The 17,886-nt window shown below is 41.5% G+C and overlaps 2 protein-coding genes across 2 annotated transcripts in view; one reads left to right on the top strand and one right to left on the bottom strand.

Moving 5' to 3' along the window:
• The window catches only part of LRRC31 (leucine rich repeat containing 31), a 75,873-nt gene that overhangs the window by 42,940 nt on the left and 15,047 nt on the right, over nucleotides 1–17,886 (bottom strand). The gene's annotated exons all lie outside the window — the stretch shown is intronic.
• Nucleotides 496–17,838, top strand: SAMD7 (sterile alpha motif domain containing 7). The gene is made up of 8 exons (XM_038416427.1): nucleotides 496–598; nucleotides 4,486–4,612; nucleotides 6,022–6,158; nucleotides 7,450–7,528; nucleotides 9,059–9,741; nucleotides 15,505–15,626; nucleotides 16,392–16,502; nucleotides 17,566–17,838. Exons 1-8 carry the CDS (start codon nucleotides 496–498, stop codon nucleotides 17,836–17,838), a joined length of 1,635 nt encoding a protein of 544 aa, XP_038272355.1.

Below are 17,886 nucleotides of genomic sequence, written 5' to 3'. Positions count from 1 at the left end.
ACTGGTATAATTCTGGGCACCTTCCTTCACTGAACCTGATGGGGATGGACTAGCTTTACCCCTGTCTCTGTGTGTGTTTCTTTGCTTTATTACCTATGTAAATGTCATGGTGTTTTGGTTCACTTAAAAAAAATCAAGGGGCTTTTGGAATACACAGGAAAATTAGTGTTGGTTTAAGTTGAATTTTTAAAAGTCTCAAAGATTTTTTTTTAACTTTGGAAGGAAAGAGTAGCACTAGAATTCTGGCACCTTTGATATGGCTATTAGTTCTGAAAAGATTCAGAAAGGCAAAATCCCACTTCAGATCTTTCTGTCATATGCCCTGTGGAACCTACAAGCATGGCATGCTGGCCTTGCAGGTCTATCTGTTTACCAGAAAAACTATATGTGGGACCTGATCTCTTTTAAATTGTTGAATATTTTATTATCATCTTGGGCCTTTCTGACTTCATTCTTTACATTGGAAAAGGGAGGTCTGCTGCATCACCTCATAACATGACTCCCCGAGATCACATGAGAAAGATGTCTATACTTGGGGAACAAGGGACGTTGGATGAAAAGCACTTATACCGATTAGCAAGTGGCATGGCAGCAGGAGGTAAGCTAGAACTAGAACTTTCCAAGACCGTGTTAATAGTATTCACAATACGTATACAATATGTGAGGAATAATGTCCTGGAAAGATTCCCTCCAGATTCCTGGACTTGGGAAAAACTGAATAAATGGCTTACAAAAAATTCACACCAAATTTTATATGGAGCCCAGTTTATGTTGGAGTGGGTCTTTGGGAGTTTAAAATTTGATTGTGAGAGGTGCTCTAGCACCTGGGAGGGCACTGCTCCTGTAACTCCCATAGATCTAGGGCTCAGTCCTGCAAGGTGCTGAGTACTGAATGGAGCCCTGACCTTGCATCATTCAGTGGCAGCTTTGTCACTGACTTCAATGACTGTAGGATTGTCTCTTACAGGGGGCACTTATTACTTTGCAGGATCAAGTCTTTAGTCAACTATGAGCAAAACTGATCATTATGTTCCCCAATGCAGAGTCTTTAATTTGATTCAAGAAACTCCCAGAACTCTGGGACACTATAACAGGGCATGCACAAACTGTGTGATACAAACCTAGCAGCACACGATGTGCATCTCTCTAACAACTTATGGTCATCAGGTTTTTTTTATAATAAATATGCTATTAAATAAGTTATGTTACTAAGATATTTTTGTTGGTTAATTTGCAGGGGGTAACAATTTTCCAGGGATATTAATCATATAATCCAAGGGGCAAATTTTCAAGGAATTGATGTCTCCTATAGGTACACATTGTACTACACTCTGGGAATGGTGCCCATTTTCAAAAGCTCTGTGGAAAAACAGGCTGCTTACTGGTGAGCCCTATAAATGAAAAGACCAAGTCCTGGATATGTACAGATGAGGGAATTTTGAAAGGAGGGTCTGTGACTGTGCCTTTGCAGTCCCATCCTGGCAGACCTAAGAGCAGCAGAAGTGTCACTAAGTTGGCCCTGTTCTCATCCTTGATTTTCCTTTGTTCCCAGACTGCTGGTGGGGAGCTTGAAGCTTACATCAGTTGGAACATGCCCCAAATGATACTCTGTATATAGTGCATTTGAACCAAATCAAATGTTAATGGTCCCACTTTATATTGGGGGTTCTGTTTATAAAGGGCTAACAAATCATTAATAGATGTACATATACAATGATGGGGTCTAAATTAGCTGTTACCACTCAAGAAAGATCTTGGAGTCATTGTTGATAGTTCTCTGAAATCATCCACTCAATGTGCAGCGGCAGTCAAAAAAGTGACAGAATGTTGGGAATCATCAACAAAAGGGTAGATAATAAGACAGAAAATATCATATTGCCTCTATATAAATCCATGGTACGCCCGCACCTTGAATACTGCCTGCAGATGTGGTCACCCCATTTCAAAAGAGATATATTGGAATTAGAAAAGGTTCAGAAAAGGGCAACAAAAATTATTAGGGGTATAGAACGGCTTCCGTATGAGGAGAGATTAATAAGACTGGGACTTTTCAGCTTGGGAAAAGAGGCAACTAAGGGGGGATATGATAGAGGTCTATAAAATCATGAGTGGTATAGAGAAAGTAAATAAGGAAGTTTTATTTACTCCTTCTCATAATACAAGAACAAGGGGCCACCAAATGAATTAATAGGTAGCAGGTTTAAAACAAACACAAGAAAGTATTTTTTCAAGCAACACACTGTCAACCTCTGGAATTCCTTGCCAGAGGGTGTTGTGAAGGCCAGTACTATAATGGGGTTCAAAAGGGAGCTAGACAGATTCATGGAAGATAGGTCCATCAATGGCTATTAGCCAGGATGGGCAGGAATGGTGTCCCTAGCCTCTGTTTGCCAGAAGCTGGGATTGGGTGATAGGGCATGGATCACTTGATGATAACCTGTCTGTTCATTCCCTTTGGGGCACCTGGCACTGGTCCCTGTCGGAAGACAGGATACCGGGCTTGATGGACCTTTGGTCTGACCCAGGATGGTTGTTATTATGTTCTTATGTTATAAGGATGTCATAGACATGAGCAGTATATTATAGATGGTTATAAGCACATCGGTAGAAAGTGTGGAAGGTTTATAAGCCATGGTTATAAACAGCCTTTTGACCTGTTGGACTCTATAACAATTGATAACCATTTATTAAAACATCTATTAATAATTTACTAAACTTTTATAAATTATTACTCCAATGAAAGTGTGACCACTTTAATAGCACACTTCAATAGCTAGCACACTATCGGGGTCTAAGGATGTTAAAGGTCCTTGGACCTGTGGAACTTTTAATTCATTCAAAATTTAAAAATAATTAAAAACAATCAAAACAAATAGTAAAAATATATTTCTCTTTTACCTCACTTCAGTGGAAGCTGAGGGTGCGCTGAAAATCAGGTACTTATGTCCTAATCCAAAAGCCACTGAAGCACAGAGAAGTCTTTCCATTGACTTCACTGAACTTTGGATCAGACTCTTATGAGATGCTCATATATGGAATTCTGTATTTAGCTTTCGACACCCAAATCTGAAATAATTCCTGACTCATAGCCCCATGCTTATTCCATTAGATTACGCTGTTTCATATCAGGACAGGTTGGTATTTTTCTTAGATAATTAGAGTCTTCCATTTTTTCATAGATCTGCCCTATCACTAAAAATACAAATTTCCACAAACTGAGCACTTCCTATATGTCACTACTCCTTCATACTTTAATAGTGGTGAGGTATGCATCAATATGGACTGTATAAACTGTCACTGTGTTTACATGAGGCTCTGCACATCTTGTTTATTTCTGGTGCAGTTAAAGATTGTATAATATTAGGGCTGTCAGTTAATTGCAGTTAACTCATGTGATTAACTCAAAAAAATGAATTGCAATTAAAAAATGAATCACGATTAATCGCAGTTTTAATCGCACTGTTAAACAATAGAACACCAAGTGGAATTTATTAAATATTTGTAGATGTTTTTCTACATTTTTCAAATATATTGATTTTAATTACAACACAGAATACAAAGTGTACAGTGCTCACTTTATATTATTTTTATTGCAAATATTTGCACTGTAAAAAATGATAAATAAAAGAAATAGTATTTTTCAATTCACCTCATGCAAGTATTGTGGTATAATCTGTTTATCATGAAAGTTGAACTTACAATGTAGAATTATGTAAAAAAAAAAACCTGCATTCAAAAATAAAACAATGTAAAACTTTAGCGCCTATAAGTCCACTCAGTCTTACTTCTTGTTCAGCCAATCGCTAAGAGAAACAAGTTTGTTTACATTTGCAGAAGATAATGTTGCCTGCTTCTTGTTTACAAGTAGGACCGAGTGGACTAGCAGGCTCAAAAGTTTTACATTGTTTTATTTTTGAATGCAGGTATTTTTGGACATAATTCTACATTTGTAAGTTCAACTTTCATGATAAAGAGATTATGCTACAGTATTTGTATTAGATGAATTGAAAAATACTATTTCTTTTGGTTTTTACAGTGCAAATATTTGTAATAAAAATGATAATATAAAGTGAGCACTGTACACTTTGTATTCTGTGTTGTAATTAAAATCAATATATTTGAAAAATGTAGAAAACATCCAAAATATTTAAATGGTATTCTCTTATTGTTAACAGCGTGATTAATCGCATGATTAATTGTGATTAATTTTTTAATTGTCCAATTAATTGTGATTAATTTTTTAATCACTTGCCAGCCCTGTTATAATATGCTATATTGATCAATGAGATGCTCAGTGTAACTAAGGGGGGATATAAGGCTACATTTTTTTAAGTGGCAAGTACTTTGTGTCTCATTTGCCTTTTTAACAGGTAGAATATAAAGAAAGATTATATGCTAACTAATTATTATATTTCTGGTAAGGTTCATACTGGATATAGAATCACTTACTGAACTTACAATAGAATTTTATATGCTTTGTGTTAGAACTGCGACAGCGACAAGAAGTGCTAATGAGAAACCAGATGATGGCAGTAAACCCTCAGCTAATGGGAGCAGGCCAGCAGAGAATGCAGGCAATTCCTTCACAGTTTGAACCTCGCTTTGTAGACAGGTATTTCTCCCCACTTCTCCATTGCATTTAAAGAACAGCAGATCACCTTATATTTGTGAATATGTAGAGTTTTAAGATTTGAGATGATTTTTAACACTTTGGTCTCTAGTCTTTAAAATAGCCTTAATAACTAAGCTTATTAATAATAATGAATAATGAACTTAATAATGAAGCTGTGTGTGTCTCCTTAGCTTGCTCCTATATATAAATTTAATATCCCTGTCTTTGGATACAGAATACTACATTGCTCCTGCTATGCTCCTATCCACCTTTCCACGCAGCGCTAAGTTCCACATGGACAATTGCTGAGTCGACTGTCTAATACCAGTTACTCTGCTCTGGAACATATTTATTAAGCCCCCCTCAAATCCTAAGGTGAACATAGAACATTTTCTGACATAACTGGATGGCCTATTCCATCAGTACCCAGAAAGACCAATATTGAAAAGACATGCAATTACTGACTCCTACTGCCAAGGACAGGAACATTTAAGTTACTTCCTTAGGACGTAATGCCCTTTCTGACCACTCTTGGTACAGACCAATCTGCCAGGAGAGATGTCCAAAGAGCCAATGGGCATCTAAACATTACACAAACAATATAAACTAAACAGGACATTAATTTCTTTGACAAATGTCTGCAGCCACTAGTACCTTAGCCTGTGATCTATTCTAAGGAGACTTGTGGTATGTCTACATTGAGATAAAAAAACACCCTGGCACCAAGTCTCAGAGCCCAGGTCAGCTGATTTGGGCATGCAAGGCTCAGGCTGCAGGGCTTTAAAATTGCACTGAAGGTGTTCTGGCTCAGGCTGGAGCCCGGACGCACCTGAGCCCAAATCTCTACACTGAAATTTTATAGGCCCAGACCCTGTGGGCCTAAGTCAGTGGACTCCGGCCAGCTGTGGCTATCCCATGGGTCTTTTATTGCAATGTAGACATACCTTTTTGAGAATCTAAAGAGAGTTGTGGCTAGTCAGTACTTGCATGGGAGACCTTGAAGAAATGCAGAGTGTTGCTATATGTGGCATGAATGATTCAGTAGGTCTTTCCTCTGAGTCACTTAAAAATCTGTGCTCGAGGGCAGGGTTCGGACACTGTGTTATTGGTGGTGCTGTTTTTCAGCTGAAAGATAAAATTGAACGTGACCACTTGGGCTTGTAAAAAACCCCAAGGCCTTTTACATAAGAATTTAGATATTAATCAGAGTTATTTTATTACTTTATTACTTTTTAGCAAAATTTTTTGAGCAAATTCTGCAAATAGCATCCCAGTTCTGCCTCAGTCAAATGTGCCAGTCCTGTTAAAGTCAAAGGGAGTTGAACCAATGTAAGTGAGTGTAGAACATGACACATTAAGTTAGAGCATATACTTTACATATCTAACTGTAATTTTCTGTCTTTCCCTAGAGATTTGTTGCCTTCTACTGAAATGATGGCACCAGCTGACCCAAGACAGATCCACGTAGCTTCCCACTTTGGACCTTCAGTCCCACAGCATGCAAACATGCCAAACATACTGTCCAATCGGGTTTACCCTGGTCCAGGTAACAGCCAGTTGAATGATCCTGTGAAGTAATAAGGTACTACTGAAAAAGTGGATACTCCTAGCTTTTCATCTGGTTTGTCACTGATGGCAGTAAATAAGTTTTATTGTATTTACCTTTGTAAAATAGCCGTGAGAAACGGAGCAGCCTGCCTAGCAGAAATCCCAATCTGCACCAATATGAGACTTCAGACATGCAAATTAAAATTTATTAGGTACACTGGGCTTTCAAGATCCATGTCCATCCTATATGCTCCCTCCCCTTGCTTTTGCATTTTCCAAATAGTATGGTATTGTCCATCTCTCTCCATGTAAGCAGAATGTTCTAGCCAGCAACATTTATCTGACTGGCAATGTTCTTTGTGTTACGCATATTTAACTCTCTGTAATAGGATGTTTTTTCATCTTAGCTGTTTTAAGGAGCTGTTTCACTGATCACTTTATTTGATCCTGTTGCCAGGACCCATGCTACCTGGATATAATTTATTCCCATATAGGATGGCTACATATTTGTTTTAATAAAGTTTAAATTTTGGTGGTCAGTCCTAAAGCAAGGGGTGGATACAGTAGCAAATTTCATGGCTGCAGAATTGTGCAACACATGTCATGCTGGGAATAAGAAGTTAATAATGGACCATTTCTTGAGGTTCTTACTCAGGTATGAGTGAAAGCTGAGCAAGGACCCCATATTTGGTCTAAGATGAATAAAAGGGCACTCGAAGCCACGAAGATCCAGAAACAGGAACTTTTAGCTTCAGCTTCTCCCCCTTCTCTGGATCTCTGCCTTTGATTTACACTTGGGTCTGAAACGGGTCTCAGAGAGGAAATGCTATTAAAAATTACATGTAAGACCATGGCAGCCAGGCTGTAAATAGACTTTTAAGGAGTATACCTACATTTCTTTCCCTTTTTTAAACTATCAGTTATTATGTACTCAGTTGGCCCTGCATGTACTTCAAAGACAGAAGTCATCTCATAAACGTCACTGCTCTGCCTTGCCTTAGAAGTATCGATGGCACGTGTTCCTGACTAAGGTCCTGACCCTACAAACACTTGTTACTGGGCTTAGTTATTACTACTGTTAGTCCCGTTGAAAAGAGAAATGTGTGCAGCGTCTGGCTTGAAGTCATACCAGTGACTCTGAAAAATATTCCACAGGCTACATTTTCAACAGGCCTTTTAACTGTTAACTTTTAACAATACTTTTAAGGAGCATCCACCTACTTCAGGGCATGTGTGAAGTGTGAGTGCAATTCTAAGCCTTTCTAATCATATATGTTTATTTTTTCTAGGATATAGTTTTCTCCAGCCAGAATCCATTGAAGCTGTGGCCAGAAGGCAGGAGTTGGTTCAAAAACAAAATATAGCCAGGTACCTGAATGTAAATTTGCACTGAGGTGAAGGCCTGAAGTGGGGAGAAAGGAGCCTGACTGGGATGGTTAAGCTGAGATTTTGTAATATATAAATTTTGGTGCCCTGTTAAAAGTAATTGCAGTACTTGTTCAAACCATCCAGATCTGTAAAAAATCCCCTATGTTTCAGGAAGCCAGGGACACAGAAAAACTTTCCGTTTGTTTCACTCATTCTGCTTTTAGCTTTAAATAGCAGATTTAAGAGAGATTTCAGGCCGAAGCTGGAACTTCCAGAACTTGGTTAAAGATTGGATATGGATCTAGACTTTGCAGCTTGGAACTCTGGATTCAAATACCCTTGACCTTGGGAAAACTCAGAACCAGATCTGAACTTGGCAGCTTGGACCCATCACTCATAGTATTTTAAATTCTACAGCTGGAGTTCTGGGGAGGATTGGAAATCCCTACACCATGAACAGGATGACCAGATGTCCTGGTTTAGTGAAGCAGTTTTGGTGTCATGGATGATTATCTGGAAATCTGGTGATTTGTCCCGGTTTCAATGTAATCAGCTGGATTCCTTTTCCCATGTAGTGAACTCACCTTAATCTTCAAAGAGGAACTTGAATCCAAACTAGGGTTGCCATATTTCAGGTTCCCAAAAAGAGGACACTGCTGGAGAGGGGAGGGGAAACTGGGAGGGTTACAGCTGGGGATGCTGGAGGGAGTACCTGTAGTGGGAGTACTCACTAGAGATGGGAGGGGAGCCAGTCACAGCTTCCTGCTTCTGCACTGGCCTATCCCTAAAGGATCTAGTGCCAGGAGAGGACTGGCATAGCACAGTGGAGCTCTACCTCACCTTCAACATCTCCCTCCTTTCTCCGGCAAGCCACCCTATGCCAGATACAGTGGGGGAAGCTGGCACATGGATCTGTTCCATTGGCTTTAGGTCAGTGGGTAGTTCCCTCCACAAAAGTAATTCTCAGATTGTCATTTACTGCCAGAATACAGCCCTTTGCACCATCTAAGCATTAGACAGAGACCAAGGTGCATTGGAGAGTTGACCCAAGATCTTTACTTACTGATGTTAACTGGCTCCGGCAGTATAGTCAAGGCCCCATGTATAATACGATTATATTGCTGCATCAATTGCCACATAAGTGCCCCTTTTCAAGGTGGTATATAATTTTCTGCTTGGAATCTAAGCTTTTTAAGTCTCTAGCCCTTGTGATTGTGACTTGAGTGTAACTGATGCAGGGATGCCTGTGTTATCAACTTACAAATCATGCTTTTGTCAGAAAATATTTCATCCCTTATTGTCACAAACATAATACTTTTCTGGGGGTTTTCTTTTGTGCATTTGACAGCACTTTGTGTATAGTCACTTTCTCTGTTTCCTCTGTTGTTCATATGGATCCTTCACACACAGCAACATGGGAAAGAAACATTTTTCAATTTGTGTATATCATTCTAGTTTAATCTGTCATTGAAAAAGAAATGACTAGAGAACTGATCAGTCCTCACTGCTAATGCTCTGTTTACCCCTTAGGATGGAAATGGAAATGAGTGCTATTTTTCAACAAAAAGAAATTGAGAAAGTTCATCGTAAAGGGCTACTGAGTTTGGAAGCACCTTTCCTTTATCATGGAATCCCAGCTAGCCCAGTTGCTTTCCGTGGCAGGCACAGACTTCCTGAAGGTCACCTTCCTAGCGACCTATATGTTCATCGAACTACCCTTGATGACCTTCATGGCAACACCATGCTCATGGCAACCAGCCCGTATCCTCCTATCAGCAGTCTGCAAAAGGAGAGAGGCCGTCGGCCAGGGAGAAGAGCTGGGAATCACAAAACTAGTGATTGCAATGCCAATGGCGCCAAAAGCCAAGCTGAAGACAAAAATGCAGACTCTGCTTCCACCACTGCCGATGATGAGAAAGAGGACAAGAAAGAAACAGAGCTTGAGATGCTAAACAAACATGAGCAAAGCAAAACCCATGTTGAGCCATCTGCTACAGCTGTGAAAAGCTGTAAAGAGTATGAACACAGCCTGAGAAAAAGTTGTGCTACTCATGAAATTCCCACTGAAACAAATGGCTGCAGCAGTGCAAATGAGAAGGATCCCAGTAACTCTTGCACAGCCTTTGATGATAAGTACATGTATCCTCCTGCAATCCCATTCTCAGCACTGCCATATAGTTTCCCAGTACCCAGCAATCCATTACTGCCTCCAGGTTTGTCAAGTTGGCTTCTATTTTTTTTTTATTGATTAGCTTTCTCATCATCCTCTCCTTATTTAAACCCCACTTACAATGATAGAGTCAGGGTTTCAAAATGTGGACTTCATTAATCAGGGCATGTGCTACAGCTAACATAACCTGATAAGTACACGTCAGTGATGGCAAACATAGTTATTTCTCCCATTTATAGAGATCTTCACATGTTATTTGCTGGCATATGAAGGTTTCATTCTCTAAGGCAGTGATGTTCAATCTTGGAGAACCATGTGGGAAATAGATGGAGTTACAGAGGAGCAAAGTCACAAAGTAACCTCCTGATGCAAACATCACAATAGTGTGTCATGCCATTATGTTATTGCAAAATGATCTCATCACATGCTGATGGGATGCTAACACATGTATCATGTCAGGATAATGTTGTGGTTCTCTGCAACCCCATTTGGTGCTTTCTGTCCTCCCATCTCCTCCAGGCTCCCTTGTGGGATCCTGGCAGCAACTGCCCATTTGAGCAACTCCTATGTGTGTGTTGGGCAGCACAGGGAGTCCACACATCAGCTGCCCTCTGCTTGAGACCAAATCCATGCCTCAGGTTTGCTATGTATACATTACAGCTTACGTCGGTATAAATTATGTCACTCAAGGGTGTGAATAAGGTCTTGTCTACACTACACAGTTTTGTTGACAAGTCAGCTTTGGTCAACAAAACAATGGAAGTTTACACACTGAAATGTTCCTCTCATCAATGTAACTCCACTGTTATGCCAACATAATAAAACCACTTCAACAAGCGGCATAGAGCTTTTTGCAAAGTAGTTAGAGTAACGCAGCGGCAGTGTAGACACCTCACTTGGTTATGTCACCCTAACTCACCTCCAGGAGGTGTTCCACAATGCCCATCATGACCACTCTGATCAGCAGTTCGAACGCTGCTACCTGAAGATACACAGGTATGCAACCCTCCTCCGTTTAAAGGCCCGGGATTTTTTTAAATTCCTCTTCCTGTTTGCTCGGCATGAACAGTTCACATAGCATCTTTCCAGCTGACCATGTTGGCTTTATGCAGCAGACTTGCTTCCATGTGGAGTACACCAGAGCTGTTGGATCTGCTGAGTATATAGAGAGAGGAGGCTGTGCAGTTGCAGCTTCACACAAGCCATAGAAATTTCGATAGCTATGGACTGATTGCTGGTGGCATGCAGGAGAAGGGGCACGAAATGGACACACAGCAGTGTTGTGCTAAAATCAAGGAGCTGAGGCAGGTGTACCAGGAGGCCAACCATTGCTCTGATGTGACGCCGAAGACATGGTGCTTCTATAAGGTGCTGCACGCCATCTCAGGGGCGACCCCACCTTCACTGTCAAGAGTCCCATGGATGTTTCGAGGGGAATAAAGGCAGTGGCCAGCAGACTCAATTCCAGTGAAGAAGTGGTGGATGAGGAGATGGAGCTGGAGAACTATGTGGCGCACACGGTGGGGTTGTCTGGTGGTGTGGTGTGTCAGGACTTCTTTTCCATTCTGGAGGAGTCTAGCAGGTCCCAGCACTGCAGCTCTGGAATGAAGGATGCAGGAGATGGGAGCTCGGGAAAGTGCTCATTTTGCTTTCATGCTTCATGGTGAGAGGAGATTGAGCTCTCATGTACTTTGTTATATGGTAGAGGAGGGATAAGGGACAGAAATTAACACCAGAGCTTGTCCATCTATGCAGTGGGGCCAGGGTGGAAAAGTTTAATATACACGGGGATGTTTCTGGAATCCTCCATAGTGATCTTTAGGAAAATTTCCTGTAAGTATTCTGCAATCCTCTGCCGAAGATTCTTTGGGAGGGCTACCTCGTTTCTCCCCACACTGCAGGAAACTTTCCCATGCCACCCGGCAATTATTTCTGCGGGGACCAATGTGGCACACAGATCAGCAGCATATGAAGCCAATCTGAAGCAACATGAATGCAGGAGATACTCCCTTGCATCTTAGGTTACCCTTAAGAGTGAGGTATCAGGTTTGATTGCCCTTGCCTGTGGAAAAGAGTACCAAAATTCAGATTAGGTTCCTTACCACCTTATAATAACTCCCTCCACAAACTACCCTTTGTCCTTTCTTGCCCTTTGCGCCTTTCCCATCCTACCTCCGCGGGAACTCACCATAACTGGGACTTGCAGTAACCTGTGTGCTAGCCAAGGGGCTGTGAGAAAGAGGTATATGTGATTCAGAGGTGTGAGTGCACTCATAATACTGTCTGTCTTCACTGTTTCTTTGAGATCTGAAGATGTGCCCTTGAGAACACACTCCTCCACACCGGTAGAGTGCCTCCATCAGATAAGGCAGCAACCCAGGAGGAGTAAGGAGGATATGTTTCGTGAAATACTGCAGTCAACAGATGCAGCACACAGCTAAATAAGAGCATTGAGGGTGACAGTGAAAGACTGAGGCTGAAGAATAGCCAGGAAAGGACACAGGGGCAGGAGCAGATGATAAAGCTCATGGAGGACCAAATGGAGATGTTGAAGTCCCTCATTAGCCTGCACTCAAAGCTATCTGTGCTCAACTCCCACTCCAGCCACTACAGAACTCTGATCCATGCCCTCCCCAAACTCCTGCACCGCATTCATCATGTGTTCCCGGTCCCCCACAGTACCCCGTGCACTCCATGTCTGGGGACTGGTTTCCAATGAAAATGGGAATTTCACCCAGCTGTAAGAGCCCTAACTACGAGATATTCCTCATTTTTGTCCCCTGTTTGTCCAAAAGTTTGTGTTTTATTTCTATATTAAACTTGAGTCTTTTAAATAAAATGAGTCTTTATTTGTGAAATACATATATCACTCAGTGCTATCATTGAAACACAGTGGCTATAGGTAGGAATATTTGCTCCTTGCAATCAACGCTCAAGAAGCAAGCACTATAAGAGTAATTCATGGCAGCAAGTAAGCATTGCTTGGTTAAATGCATCACATACAGACACATTACTATGAATCACTGTCAAACTACTCCTTCAAAGCCTCCACAATTTGAATTGCCTCCTGCTGTGTCCCTCTAATTGCCCTTGTATCTGGCTGCTCAAAATCAGCTCTGCCAATCAGCCTCAGCAGCCCATTCCTAGGGAAACTTTTCCCCTTTTGATTCACAAATATTATGGAGAGTGCAGCAGGCCGCAATGACCATTGGAATATTTTCCTCATTGAGGTCTAACCGGCCAAAAAGACAGCCCCAGTGACCTTTTAATCAGCCAAAGGCACATTCAATGGTCATTCGGCACCTGCTAGCCTGTTGTTACAGTGCTCCTTGCTGCTGTGTATTCCCAGTGTAAAGCTTCATGAGCCACAGGAGCAAGGGGTATGCAGGGGTCACTATGATCATTTGCATATCCCCATTGGAATCTTCTGGTTTAGAAAGAAAATCCCAGTGTGCTGCTTTCTACACAGTCCAGTGTTCCGAAAGATGCGTGCATCATGCATGTTCCCTGACCACCCCCCATGGACATCAGTGAAATGGCCCTGGTGATCCACCAGTGCCTGCAAGACCATGGAGAAGTAGCACTTTTGGTTGATGTACTCTGTCGCAAGATGTTCGGGGGCCAAAATTGGAATATACATTCCATCTATTGCCCTGCAGCAGTTAGGGAATCCCATTGCTTCAAAGCCATCAATTATTTCCTAGACGACAGACCAGTAGCAGTCTGGAGTTGTCAGCTTCCACACACTGATTGCCACTTGCTTTTGCACAGTGAGGGCAGCTCTCACTCTGGTGTCCTTGCACTGCAGTACTGGAGCAAGTTCCGCACACAGTTCCAGGAAGGTGGCTTTGTGCATCCAAAAGTTCTGTAGCCACTGCTAGTCATCCCATACATGCATCACGATGCGATTCCCCACTCAGTGCTTGTTTCCTGATCCCAATAACGATGGTCCACCATGGCAACCTGGTCCGTGAATGCCAGCAGCAATCTTGAATTGTTTCCATGGCAGACAGAAAGGCAGGCATCACCGATTCACTCTCTGTTTTGCAGCTCATGAAATACTGCAGGATCAACTGTATTGTGTTCTTAATGCTCATCACCAGAATGGTCAGCAACTCACGATCCATGTTGTCAGGCAGAGATGGCGGGCACGCATTTTACAAGGGCTGCTGAAAAAAGGCACAAAACGAAGTATGAAGCCCATGGAATGGTGGGATAGAAAGTACTGCATCACAAGATTATGAGCAATTCCCCATGATGTACTGCAATCCATTCCCAGAGCTCCCAGCGGCAGAGGGTGACAGAGGTTGCCGAGTTTCACTGTAGGATAGCTTCCCTTGATGCAGTGCTCTCTGTATTGATGCAAGAGCAACGACTGTGGATGTGCTCAGCTGACACAAGGACCATTGTGTAGACATGCTCCACTGATGTTATTAAAGACACTTATGATTGTTGACAAAACTTAAGTCGACTTAACTCTGTAGTATATCCACCTAAGCGCCAGCATGGACAGCTCTATGTTGGCAGGAGAGCTTCACAGGATCACTGTTCTAAAGTTTTGCAGCCATTGCTAAGTGCTCTAACAGCAATGAGTCCAAACCTGATAAAACTTCCATTCACTTAAATGGCAGCCAGTTCAGGTCTTTATCCTAAAACATCCAGAAATACCAGTTTGTATTGCTGCAAAATGAATTAATTAGCTTGCAGACTTGCCTTACATGTTTTTTTCCTGTCTGCAAAATTAATGCAATGCCAAACAAAACAATACAAAAATTGTTGAAGTCTCTGAACTAGCCTATTTCTTCTGCCCGCTCTTTCTGCATGCCTTTACAGCAGATACTAGTTGTGATGGGCTGAGTTTTGGTACGTATATAATCTGTGTATAACAGCGATTCTCAAACTTTGGGTTGGGACCCCAAAGTGGGTCACGACCCTGTTTTAATGGGGTTGCCAGGGGTGGTTTAGACTTGCTGGGACCTGGGCCAAAGCCAAAGCCTGAGGGCTTCAGCCCTAGGTGGCGGGGCTCAGGTTACAGGTCCTCTGCCTGGGGCTGAAGCCCTTGGGCTTCAGCTTTGGCCCCCTGGCCTGAGGCATAGGGGCTTTGGCCCCTCCATCCAGGGTGGTGTGACTTGGGAGGCTCAGGCTTCGGTCCCCACTCCAGGGGTCCTATAGCAATTTTTGTCAGAAGGGGGTTGCGGCGGAATGAAGTTTGAGAATCCCTGGTGTATAACATGCATTCTGAGCTTTGTTATATTTTTCATGAAGTGCTGCTTTGTCATTTTACAGAAGATGTCCCTAGTACAGTGCTTCACCTAGAGACTGATGTGCCTTCAAAAAGTATAGATGTTGCCTTTTAGTATTTACCTGGAGACTGACACACATCATGCAGTTCATGCTTCATCAGTACCATGATATGAATGAGTGTGACACAGAGCACTCTTATCGGCTTGTCTGTTTGTTCACTTGAAATATTAGTCAGTCAAGTTAAAATAGTGGTAAGGTATAACAAACCGAAAGCATCAGATAACGTAGTCTTTAGAGAAAATGCTGCGGTGTGGTAGGCATATACAGTACCATCAGCAGAGAAAATAAAAGTAACTGAATAAAAGAAAAAACGAAACTCTTCAGAATTAGAAAGTGATGAGTGATTATTTATCATGTTGCTTAGGACTACGCTATACATTCGTGACCACATAGTATTGTTAGTATATGAAGTAGGTCCTGTAGATGTGTATAAACTCATACTTTTAATAAGGTTTTCCTATTGAGGTCATACAAACACAACATTTTTGTTTCCTTCTCAAAGGAACGCATGGCCTGATTCTGAGTGGAGAAGATATTTCTTCCATTGAAGATATTCGCAAATGGACTGTTGACGATGTATACAATTTTATTATTAGCCTTGCAGGTTGTTCAGACTATGCACAGGTGACCATAAGTATTAATCATACTTACATTTTTAGATGTTTAAAGATACATGCCCTGGATTTAAAGTTCTGCTAACATTATTTTATCTACTGAAATTAAATTATTACTATTTATTATTTGCATTAGAGTAGTATCATGAAGCCCCTTTGTGCTAGCTAGGCAATGTACAACCATGCAGTAAAAGACAGCATACAATGTAGACTAATGCTTGTTTGTGGTTGTATGCTGCAATACAGAGTGTTCTATCATGGCGTAATATGAAAATGTTAATAGGAAAGCAACTGTATAAGGAAGTGTTTTAATCGCCCACACTCTGCCAGTAGAGCACTTGTGCAATTTTCAAACACAGGGAATCAATTGCATGTTGTTATGATGTTAAGCAATGTTTTAAGCAATAGTGAAATTACTTCATTCAATTTCATGAAAAATCATAAGCAGTGTAAACAGAAGGCTGAAAATCTGCATATTCATGGATAAAGAATGAATGACTCGGACATGATCCTCCCTTTCATTGATCACTTTTGTTAAAATAATAAAACTAAATAATGTTGCAACATTACACAGCTGGAACTCTCTGAGAGCAACTGGATGTGCTGCAGGCACAGATGATGACAGCCACATCCATCTGCTCTCAGATTAATATAAAGCTGAATTACTTCCATGTTACTGTTTCCTGCCTTTATTGTCTGGGTATCAGGATTAAAATAGAAGACATAAAATAGTCTGTTTTAACAAGCCATTGTGTGCATTTTATTGTTTGACAAGATATTTAAAGATCATGCTATCGATGGAGAAACCCTGCCACTACTCACAGAAGAACATCTGTTGGACACAATGGGATTAAAACTTGGACCAGCACTAAAAATTCGATCTCAGGTACTGAAATGCTAAATGGAGGGAGAATGAAAGCTTTGTGTTTCATGGGAAAGTGACAAAATTTTTTTTTGAAGTTATATAACACTCTTTCACCCATAAAATATTTGAAATAGTATTGTGACAGGGTGCACTATCTAGTCCCAGTGTACCGCACATTAACTCCAATTCAGTTTCTCTTTGCTTTTCATTAGTGCCCCGGGGAAGAACTATGAACAGCTGCTTGAGAGACAGTGATGGAAGAGAATGCCTTTGGGAAGGTTGGGATCCATAGCCAGGGTCATAAAATTGGGTTGAAATTAGAAATGAGGAAGACTTGTCTGATCATTTAGTCCATCTCCCCTATTTCCCTCCCTCCTCTGACCAATGGAGGATTGTTCTCTCCTGTAGATTCTCCAGTACTTTGACTTTTCCTTTAAAATAATGCAAGTGATGAAGCTTCCATCACTTTCCTTGGGACTGTATTCCACAGTGTTACAGATCTCACTGACAAGGTTTTCCTGCCCATCAGTTACAAATGTCCTGTTCTTAATTTCATCCACTGACTTCAAATTTGTTCTCAATTCTGTTTGTCTCGTCTATCTTTCTCCTAACCCATGTTCCTTTCCCTTTTCTTAACCCTTGTATATCTCTCATTCTCCTCTTATTAAACCTATTTCTCTTTGCTCTTAATCATTTGTTTTATGTACCACCAATAGCTGCATTATGCAGGCTAAAGCGCACCACCTACTGGGAAGGAAGGAGTTTGTTGTCTAGATTCAACAGGGTGCTTGCTCCCCTTCCCCTACAGATTGTGCTGAGCACAGCCAAACCAATTCTGCAGAAGCTGGTAGTAGCTGAAACTGAGAGGCGGGGCAGTGGAGGCCATTTCTGAACTTTTGCTAACCATCCTTAGATCTGGCCCTATTAGATGGCTGGAGGCCATACAACCTGAAGGCTCTGAGGCCATGTCCCCATCAGCCCTGTGGATAATCTGGACCTTACATTCAAATTTAAGGTTAAGATGAGCAATTAGTTAAATTGACATTATTTGAAGTAATTACTGTAATTGCTTATGTCTTTAAAGGTGAGTCGGCGGCTGGGCAATGTGTTCTACATGATGAATCTTCCTCTGCCCATGCCCCTTCCTTCTGCTACAGGCAAACCATCAGATCAGCCCTCCAACATGGCCTCCCCTATGCACTGCAATAGCAGTGGGGATACACTGGGCAGTCCCTGCTCCCAGGACCCAGAAACTTCAAAAATACTGGAGCAGACTGTTTCGGAAAACAGAGAAAATCCATGTGACACAGCTGGAGCCCAGGCTGACTTTCAGATGATCAATTTTGAGAAGAGCTGAGCTGGGTTCAACGTGTATAATGTTTTCAGTAATACAGTAGAACCCCTA

This window comes from Dermochelys coriacea, chromosome 9 (assembly GCF_009764565.3).
Source record: "Dermochelys coriacea isolate rDerCor1 chromosome 9, rDerCor1.pri.v4, whole genome shotgun sequence".
NCBI classification, from domain to species: domain Eukaryota; kingdom Metazoa; phylum Chordata; order Testudines; family Dermochelyidae; genus Dermochelys; species Dermochelys coriacea.
The sequence above is the reverse complement of the archived record's forward strand: the minus strand, read 5'-3'. Positions and strand labels throughout refer to the sequence as shown.

Coding starts and splice junctions, on each gene's coding strand:
- SAMD7 (XM_038416427.1), top strand. CDS start 496: ATGACTCCCCGAGATCACATGAGAAAGATGTCTATACTTGGGGAACAA. Junction 15,627..16,391: donor GTTGTTCAGACTATGCACAG/GTGACCATAAGT, acceptor TTGTTTGACAAG/ATATTTAAAGATCATGCTAT. Junction 16,503..17,565: donor CACTAAAAATTCGATCTCAG/GTACTGAAATGC, acceptor ATGTCTTTAAAG/GTGAGTCGGCGGCTGGGCAA.